General features: G+C 46.0%; 1 protein-coding gene across 11 annotated transcripts in view; it reads right to left on the bottom strand.

The window, feature by feature from the left end:
• Positions 1-647: 647 nt before the first annotated feature.
• Cacna1e (calcium voltage-gated channel subunit alpha1 E) overlaps positions 648-10,073 on the bottom strand; it is a 444,235-nt gene continuing 434,809 nt past the window's right edge. For all 11 annotated transcript variants that reach the window (XM_078022436.1, XM_078022437.1, XM_078022439.1 and 8 more), the window contains 2 exons: positions 9,547-9,737; positions 648-8,475 (listed from right to left, as the gene is read on the bottom strand). In XM_078022436.1, coding sequence (XP_077878562.1) covers positions 7,933-8,475; positions 9,547-9,737 — 734 coding nt within the window. In that variant the 3' untranslated portion in view covers positions 648-7,932. The remainder of the gene's footprint in view (positions 8,476-9,546; positions 9,738-10,073) is intronic.

Raw genomic sequence — 10,073 nt, 5'->3', positions numbered from 1 at the left:
CCTAGAATGCCGGTTTCTATGTAACAAAAAAGAATTACTCAGGTTAAAACAATAAACTCCACAGTAGAAGAAAATGTTTCCTCCAGAAAAATGAAGCAAACAGGTATTCTCAGCATGGAGAATCCAGTAGGGCCCATGTCCCAGGGCTTGTGCCTTTCCCATCATTCAGAAATCTAGTGCAGTCAGGAGTGATATAAGCCAAGGAAAGAATGACAGTGTCTTCTGAGAGTCATATTCTTCCTGAACTTGGCAGCTAAGCTGGTGTCTTGTAATCCCCTCCCGCCCTCCCAGAGGAAGCTGGCTATAGTGTTTCTTTCTAGTCACAAAGCCCCGTGGTTCCATAAAATCCTCTACTTTGTTAAATTCCTCACCTGGGGAGAATATTGTCCTGATCAGAAAATGTTCAACATTTTGGGCAAACCAGTTTATGTGGAGTACTGCTCCCCCTCCCCAAACTTTTCAGGACCAGGACATCCTTGGAATGCTGAGAACATCTGTAATTCCTCATAACTACCCGAGCCCAGCAGACCTCATCCTATAGGAACTGAGAGCCTGTGTCCCACTTACCCCGAGTCCTGGCCAGGCTTCATTCCCATGATCTCTTCTTTCAGTAGAAGCAAAGACACAAGTGAAGTAAATCAGGCTGATTGATTCTTTACAACAAGATTTTATTTATTTGACCCCCCCAAAACATTAAAGTTGTTCATCTTTCTTTTATTTTTTTAATGGTTTTCCTTTTGGATCCAAACGAGCATTTATATTTCAGGATCTCCACCTGATCAACATGCAGTGCTGAACTCTGGCTTTAGGCGAGATGCACCGATACTCGGGGTGGGCCAGCATTAGCTGCCATTCAGTCACTGTTACTGCAGGAGTGTCAGGCTGGCACACCTCAGTGGATGCTGCCCGCAAGGAGTGTCTTAGGGGGCTTAACTTGCGTGTGTCTTATAATGAAGGTGGCAGCGTTTTTACAGCCTGAATAAGAGCACCCAATTTCCCTCTTGATCCCATCTTACATGTTCATCCTTTAAGAGCAAATCAAGGAGGGAATGGCCTGGCCTTGGGTCCCAAAGGACAGAGGGTGGGGACTGGACACCCTGTAGTCCACCCACTTGCAGTGTTATCCTTTGAGGTTAGTACCGGTGCACCTTGCAATTTGAAATTTCTTCCTAATCAGACTCATCCCCTGTCCTATTGACCAACTCTTCTCCTCTCCTGTGGTGCTTGTATCTGAAGTTTAATGTAATCTCTCCATTATTGGTGCTACTATACTGAAGAGTTGCTGAAATCCTAGATTGTCTTTGGGCTGCTTTAAAGCAAGAGACTCTTTTCTCTCCATCTTTCAGGTCAGGAAAAGATTTTCAGGAATCTACTAATCCTCTGAAGTTTCAAGTTTGCTACCGTACATGAATTTAACAGAAAGGACTCTCTGAATCCAGTATTGTGCTGATGAGTTTACCCACAATCTAAGTGAAAGGGAGGATCCCTTTCAAGGCCATACATCTCTAAGCCTATTCTCTTCTGGAACTTACTAGTATCTTCTGCCTCATCTTGTCTTTGTTCTATAGATTGTCTTCCTACTCTCTACCCAGTTGTCCCAGCAATGAAATGCCAACCAGTCTTGGTGCATTAAATGTTTCTCCTTCGTTTGTTATTCTGAGTGTGTTCCAAATCTTGGACTCACTTTGAGTGGACTTGGACTGCTCTCCAATGTCACTAAGGGGGAAGTTCCTCTGTAATTGCAGCACTTAGGGTGGCTTTGTATAAATTTTGGCTTGTTCACAAAACACCAGGATAGAAAAACACTGACTAAAGTTCAGCCTGCAGGCTAAGTATATATCCCCAATGGTAGCCATTAAAATTCAATACCTGTGTTTTTACTAAATCCACTGGATCTGCTTAATGTTATACAACTCTGTATCAAATGTAACTAAGACCAGAACTACTTCAATTGGCAGTTAGATTACATTGTTTAGCCCTCATTTCATGTTACCTTTATTTTTAAAAATTGATTAATGGCACTTTAAAATTTTGGAGTATGTTTTGTTTTGCTCACCCCTTACAATAGGGGTGAGCAAAGTCTATTTCTAATAGACTTGCTTTAAGTGGCGGTTCTTGTGCAGTATAGGCCATTGCCATGAGAGAACAAAATAATGGAAAGAAAAGAATTGAGTCATCAAATAAGGTCGAATTCAGACATGACCAATTTAGTCTCCTTTTCAATTTTGGAGCCATCCTCTGAGCAAACCAAAGAGGAAACATGGAACTAACTGGCACAAGTTCAAGGATCTGTTTCCAGAATATACAGGAAGCCATTCTTATTTCTGAAACTTGCAGAACAAAAAAAAGGAAAGATTCATTCCGATTTCCAGTGCCAGGTTGGAGATGTCTGGATGAGGTCACTCAATGTTGGTTTTGCCTCAGTGTCCACAAAGAGAAGACCATACAGGGAAGCTTGCAGAGGGAAAATTCAATTTCCTTCCTGGATTAAAGGAAAAATCTGAACTTTTTTCTTAGAAGCGTGTGGGGGGCCAGGTAAGAAGAATAGATTCAGGTTAAAAACAAGATTCTTATAGTGACACCAAGAGTTTCTGAGGTCCTTGGGGAAATAATGAGTAAAGGGTTTTTTGACTTGTGGAGACTAAGTGCTTTACATTGTATATTATTAACTTATAAACACTTGACACACCCACGAAATAGCCAAGTGTTACTATTTCAATTTTCCTAACAAGGGAAAGAGAACACACATAATACTCTAGCTGAAGGCACAAATTAGTATAGAAGGCTGTAGTATAATTTATTATTTTGACTATAATTTTCATTTATCAGATTACTACAGTTTAAAAAATAATCAAGACATAAACTTTGTTTTGTTGGAGTTTTTTTTCAGACATCTTTAACCACTGTATTTCCTTGGCTTTTACTGATTTTTGGAGAGGGGAAGATTTTCACTTATATTTTAAGTCTCTAGAAAGGGAAATCAGAGGTCAACTTACTGAGACAAAAGGACAAGGAGACCAGAGGAAAAGACAGAGCTGGTACTATAACCTCAGATTAGGCTCAACTGTGATAGCATTAATTTGGCAGAGATTCATAACACTGCAGAGTACAAATTTCTTTCTTTGCTATTCTAGGGCAGGTCTGTTATAAAAAAACTCAGGCAACCAAAAAACCCCAAACAGATAAAAATGAACATAAATCTCTACACCTCTCTACCTCATCTGCTTAACTCTTTCATACTTCCAGAAATAAGAATTCAAACCTCAAGAATGTATTTACATAGTAGCATGGCTTATTGTAAAGTCTTTTTGCATTTAGCAGGTCAAGATACTAACCTTCCTACTTATAGCATGGTAGGAAGGGATGAATAGAAGGAAGAATACAAAAATAGGACATTGGGGTACCTCAGCAGCCATCCCATTACACTTTGCTGGGAGCCCCATTAGTACTTCTCAACCAACTGGCTTGAATTTTATCCAGACTATATTTTTCAAGGCCCTTTGGAAAGGTCAGGACAATCTGTAAGTCTCTCTTCTTTTTGGCTTGGTATGACTTTTTAGGGATGCATAAACCCTAGAAAGTCAAAGTACAAAAGAGGATTCAAGTAAAGGAAAAGATGGCCACCATAAACTAAAGGTAGTTCTTTCTGTTCCTAGTCCTTTGTCCTCCCCTGAAGTACATCCATGTACTCTGGGTGAGTTGCAGCATATGATGACTGACCACCCTAGTAGTCTGTGGCCAGCAGAGAAGTCATTAATGGCTGCTCTACTTGGGGTAGTACTGGGTAAGATGTATGGGGTGATTCAGGGAAAACAACAATAAAAGCTCCTGGTACAGGCAGTGATTATTAATATAGCATCTCCTTTGATCACCTCATGGCAAAAGTAAGGTCATAACCCCTCAGTTAATTTTGTTTACATTTTGTTCATTTATCCATCTCATCATGGATATATGTAAAGATATCCAAACCTGGTTCCTCAAGGGCTGTCGTCTGGAGTTAACCTGTCATGCTCTGGCCACTAGTGAAGGGCCCAATCTTTTTCCTTTCCCACATTGTAAAGTCCTGTCCTTTCCCTGGACCATGCTCAGTCCTCTAGAATCCAGCCTGTCCTATAGCTAGATGAGGCATCTGCTGGGAATAATCCTCACCAGGATTCTTGGTATGTGCCAGCCTTGGGCCTTTGAAGGATCAAAACAAGACTGGTAAGATACCAATCAACAACAAAGCAGTGAAAGTTCTTTAACTTTCAAGTCTCCCATTAGGCAGAGATTTTTGTGAGACTATCTGCTTCCCTTCTGTTATGTTTACCCTTTACACACAGCCTCACAGTATTTCAATATTATAACAGCTCAGAAATGAATCTCTCAAATCACCCCTAGCTCTATGCACTAAAGGACTACTCTGTCCAAAACCAAAATATCCACAGCAGGCTTTAGAAATAGGATGTAATGAAATGTTAAGAACTTCCTACTTAATTTTTTTTTTTTTTGTAAATGCGGTCCTGCTATGCCAAGAGCCTTCTCTGCAGTAATTATTCATCAAGTATGAAAACATTTCATGCACACCTTACAGCCTACCTCTGATGGCCCCATGAAGATCACCTTGTAAGTCCCAGGACTTACTTCATTAGAAGACAACATTCTCTAATGGTAGAGGCAGTCAGGCCAGCAAACCCTTGGCTTGGCTGGATTCAGCACAGACCCAATCCTAAGATGGCTAAGAGGCAGCAAAACCAAGGTGGGGATGGGAAGTTACAGGAGATGTGGGCTCAGTGGGGGGGTCAGGGATGTGTGTAGGGAAGGGGAAAAGTCTTCTCTTTCTGGCCACAGAGTCAAAGGAGGGCAAAATTTAGAAGGCTTGGGGGTCAGCTTCAGGAAAATGTTTTTCAGTGCCCTCAGTACAGTATGGGGATGGTGAGAAGAGATGCCAGGAATAGAAATAGCTTCTTCAGCTGGAAGAGTAGAACAGCACCCCCAACACCCGCTGCTGTGGGTAGTTGTCATCATGCACCTTTGGAGCCTGGAGGATGCTCAGGGCACCATCCCTCCACAGGCCAGGTGATTCTTTGCCAACCCTGGCTCACAGGGCGCCTGGTTACAAGCTTTTGAGGGTTGCTGGTGGTGTGCATTCCCCACCTGACTGTTCAGAGCCTTGAGTGAAGAGAGGGATAAATACACACCTGGTGATAGCATCTCCCTACCTTGATTTATTCTCCTCTTCCTCTCCTTGTTTTGAGGAGATGGTGAAGACTAACATTAGCAAGAGTAGTTGGACATCTGGCTAAAGAATCTTCGGAAGGAACCTCCAGTGCCCAGATTTATCATGCGGCATATCACAAGATGCAACTGTGGTGCTTAATACAAGAGAAGCATGGGCTTTCGAGTCTAAGGGAGATTCCTCTCAAGGGAAAGAAAATCTGAGATGTAGGAAGGGAAGTCCTCAATGGCTTCAAGGGGGAAGGGTGGCATTCCTGTTTATATTGAGGCAGGAGGAAACCAAAGATGATGATTATGAGATCATGACTTACCAGAAAATCCTCTTTCATTTTCTGGTCTTAATAGAAGGGTAAGTGCAGGCTAAGGGGGGAAAAAGCTGGTTTCTTGTTTAGGGGACGTTCAATGAAAGAAGCAAGTTCATAATTTCATTAGTATTAAAAAACAAAAACAAGTGGTCAGGTGACCACACCTATAGCACTTCATAACTTAACAGTGCTTTATTCAGGAACTCGGTGTGCAGAATTATTGTTTGCAAATTCCATTACTGACAATTACTCTGTCAGCCCACATTTCTAGGACTGTTGAAATGGTATAAACTATCGACACTTGCTAGCTAGAATGGCCACCCTGTTGTAGGCTTTCCTTAAGGAAAGCTGCCGTCTGGGGTGAGGAAAGCAGTTTTGTGCACACAAGGCAGCCCACAGCAGCACATTGGCATGGAGTGAGGCTGAGCAGAGAGAACCTTTGAAACTATACAGGGCCCAGCATGAGAGTCTCATGTCACGAGCACACCCATTAGGATCACATTCCCAGCTGTCCCCAAGCACACATGTGCTGAGTGGGAGAAGAAAACTGGCAAAGCTGGAAGAGGGTCTATAAGTGGGAAGCCTTGGTATCTGTCTCATTGGCCCCCTGTCCTGGGACTACTTTGGTTTGGGTCTGACCATGAGTCAGGAAGCTCCATCATCACCTAGAAGAGCAGGCAGGCCTAGCCCAAGTGATTCTCCAGCCACTGGTTGAATTTGGCTTGTTAGTTCAACTGTGGCTATGCTTTATTTCTATTCAACCCAGCAGTGGGAAGAAAAGAAACAACTTCACAAGAAAGGAGAAGCTCCTTCTAAGAAAAAGGACTTTTCATACCTAAGAGTCCTAGGGACTCTGTCTGGAGGGGGATGAAGTAAGTGTTTATCCACTGAGCTCCCACTACAGGGGTCCTCAAGTCTCCCTAAGGAGGGCCCTGCCTGACACCCCCTCCAGAATAGTCATTCACCTGCTGTGATGGCACTTTGGAGAGGCTTAAGGGCCTGGTGCATCTCCACCAGATGGACAGGACCTGTTCCGTGGACTGCAGCAATCAAGCGTATGCTGAAGGAACACTGACAGGCCAAGCTTCTCTCTCGATGCATCTGTGTATGGAAGGTTGGGAATGACATCGTGGCTAAAGGCTGTCTTCTGCCCAGCTTTTACTCTGGGGAAGGGTAAAGCCCAGCCCTGGTCCAGGGAACATTCAGGGCTTGGGGGGACCCCATCATCAGAGCCTACTTTGCTAGAAGGAGCAGCCAAGGTTGAAGCTGAGGTATATTTACTAATCACCATAAACATCCTGATCAACTGACACTTCTCATTTTAGTCTATCAGCCTTTCCATCCTTATAGAAGTCCCTAGTGGGTGAGGGTGGTTCTTGGGGAAGTGGGAGGAAAGACTGTCTGGCACATAGGTTCAATACTGGCCTCCAACCAGGCTGTGCTGGTATGGCTGTAGCACTGTTCCCAATATGAAGTTACGCCTATGCTGGTTGGAAAATAAACTGAGTCCCTAGGTCCCTACCTCCACCCTAGGGTTTTCCCCAACCAGCATCTAAAGAGCCACTGCGGGGGACAGCATGGGCTCCCACACTGTGGCTGAACTTGACCTAGGTTGGTGCCTGGCCATAGGTGTTGTTTAACATCACCCTTACCGGAGCTGCAGACACGGTTGTGGTCCCTGAGGGACCTCTTCACCTTTTCTCACTACCACAGCACCTACACATGGATAACAGGCCTCAGGATCTAGGACTGTACCTACCAGCACCTCCAGTCCTTTCTCTGGCCCTCACCTCCATGATACGGGCTGCTGGGCTATGGCTTTTCTCACCCAGACCAGCCCATTCGGCTGCCACAGCACCCTGAACTATTCCGCCCTCCCTTCCTGCCTCCTTCCTTGGGCAGCCAATGCTCCTGACTCGGCTTGTGCTTCTCAGGGGGAAGCCAGCCACAGGCTAGTGTGTGTGAGGTGCTGCTGCAGTTTCCCTGCTGGCAGTCGTGGGGAGGAGATTGGTCTCCTTCGGTCTCCACTGATCCCCATTTACAGTCTGCACAAGGCAATGAGTGTAGACACAGGCCAGCCAGATCCCTGCTGGGCTTATAGAAAGGTGGGAAGGGGCCAGGGAAGGCAAGCCACCCTCATGTCCCTTCTTCCATGGGCCTAACCCTCCATATTCCTGTACTTTCTTTCCCCAGCAAAGAGGCAGAACTATGGCAGTGCCCATCTTGCAAAGGGAAATAAAGCGGTTTGGTGGGTTTGACTGCTTTTCCATTTGTCCTTTACTTCCTCTTCTGCTAATGTACGCATCTTCCTTCTCCCTTTTCCTCCCCCCCGGGGCCGCACGGGCTTCCCAATTCAGTCTTGGTTTTCTCCCTGTGAGAGAAGAGCATGCATCGGAGGGGGAAACAGCCTCTAGCATTTGTCATCTTCTTCTGTGTCACTCAGGAGGTCGCTGACGGCTCCACACATCATGCCGGGCCCAGGCCCCCCACGCCTCCGTCGCCGATAGTGCCCATTGGGCATCTGCCAGCTGTGCCGTAGGGGAGGGGCTGAGCCGATGGTGTTGGAACGGCCCAGGCTAGTAGCCACAGCTGCTTCAAAGGTGAGTGTCTCCTCCTCGCCGCAGTCTGAGGCATGGGAGTCTTCGTGCAGGGCCAGGTAGGGCTCGGAGATGTAGCGCTGTGGGGAAGAATGCTGGCCCTGCTGGGGGTGTGGGGAGTTGGAAGACTCGGCCAGGCAAACATTGCTGCTCTCCAGGGCTTGGGAGGTCAGAGGAGATCCGCCCTCACTTCCATCGGCAGGGGGAGAGATGCTTCCAGCGTGTCGCAGCAGGGAACTGTAGGAAAGCAAGGGCCGAGGCTTTGGTGGGACGGGTGGAAGCTGCCGCCGACTTCGTCTTGGGGTGCTGGTGTCAGAGATGGAGGGGATGGAGCTCTCACTCAGGGACCCGGTGCCCTACACAGCAAGAGAAACATGGCATATTAGACTGATCACCACTTGGGGCCCTGCTAAGGTCCCTAACCCCTTCTCCAGAGAGCCCTTGGAGTCTAATGTTTGAGGAGGGAGTCCCCTGTACCATGCACATCCCTCAGGGACATACCACCTAGACATCTCAACTTTCAACGTGCAACAATTCTCTGGGGATAAGTTCCAGGGGCAGCCCTGAGAAAAAGATACAACTCAGTGAAAGATGAAGGAACACTGGAAGTTGCTCTGCCTGGTAAACTTTTTGGAAAGTGGGTTCTAAGGGAATCAACTTCCTTCCCTTGCTGTCCTCAAATCCTGTAGCCACACATCATTGGTTCAGTCCTTCATGACATCCTTGCGTATTCCCAAGAGTACTAGAGCCGGCATATTGAGTGGATGCCAGCACAGTACTGCTCAATGTGTACGTGACCTAAGAACCATCTGATAGTTTCAAATACTGATTTGGGTCTCACTAGAATCTTCTGGGTCCTGGGAATGTGTGACGATAGCAAACTCCACAGGTGATTCTGTTCTACAGTGAAATTTGAAAAACATTCTAAAAGGCAAACTACCCATAACTCTCAAAATCTGCCTTAGTTCCTTCTCGCTGACTGCATCTGGGCTCAAAGAGCATTGAGGAGAACTATGGCTGGGAGTGAGGGTTGATACTGGGTCAGAAAGTTTTCATACAGCTGCTATTTATTAGATGTAGATCAGGTTTCAGTGAAAAGCCAGAGGAGATGTGGTTCCCCGCTTAGGATGGCTGGACAGTAGGTAAATAATTCTTAATTGCTCTGACTTAAGGACTACCCTTTGTTCCCAAACACCTGGATTCTGAGGACAGGACCTCTGGCCACTACCATCTTTCTTAGGGGAGAAATCTGGCTTTCTGTGAATTCACATCATCTCTGAGCATAGAAGCAGAAAGCAGCTAGCCTCTATGCTGCTGTTTTCTGGGAAACTCGGGTCGCTGAGGGCGTGCGATGACCGTGTTCTGCTCCTTCTGTCAGAACCCTTCTCTCTGTCCTGCCAAAGGCTCAACTTGCCTTCTGAGCTCACCTGTCTGTTGGGGGTCTGTGATCTGCCCTCACTGGGGGATCTGGACTGACGGCGCTCTGGGGACTCCCAGTCGGCTTGGGTCCCTCGCTCCTCAGAATTGCAGCGGGAGACATCAGGAGAGAGAAGATGCTTTCGTTCTTTCGATCGTCCCCGCTCCCTGCCCCCTGAGCGGTGGGTGTCAGACTTGTGACCTGTAAAAGGTGACAAAATTAGTTATATCTCAGTTTACTCTGGCCCCTAAAGTTGGATTTTCATTTGGTGTTACAACTCAGCCATGAACTGCATGTTTATGTCCCCAAGGGACAGTGTTAGAGTGGAGCCCTCATGATGGGATAAGGGCCCACTCTCCATCCTGTGAGAAGGCCCTAACTAGACACCAGATCTTCATCTTCAAAAGATGATCTCAAAGGAAGTAGGAGAGAAATGCTAGAAAATGACCCTTTTGTGAGGAGGTAAGTCCGCACATTGCCACTAGAAGGACATGTATGTCAAGAATGCAATCTGTTCTCTTCCTTCAATTTATGCTA

Source organism: Ictidomys tridecemlineatus, chromosome 10 (genome assembly GCF_052094955.1).
Source record: "Ictidomys tridecemlineatus isolate mIctTri1 chromosome 10, mIctTri1.hap1, whole genome shotgun sequence".
Lineage (NCBI taxonomy): Eukaryota > Metazoa > Chordata > Mammalia > Rodentia > Sciuridae > Ictidomys > Ictidomys tridecemlineatus.
The sequence above is the reverse complement of the archived record's forward strand: the minus strand, read 5'-3'. Positions and strand labels throughout refer to the sequence as shown.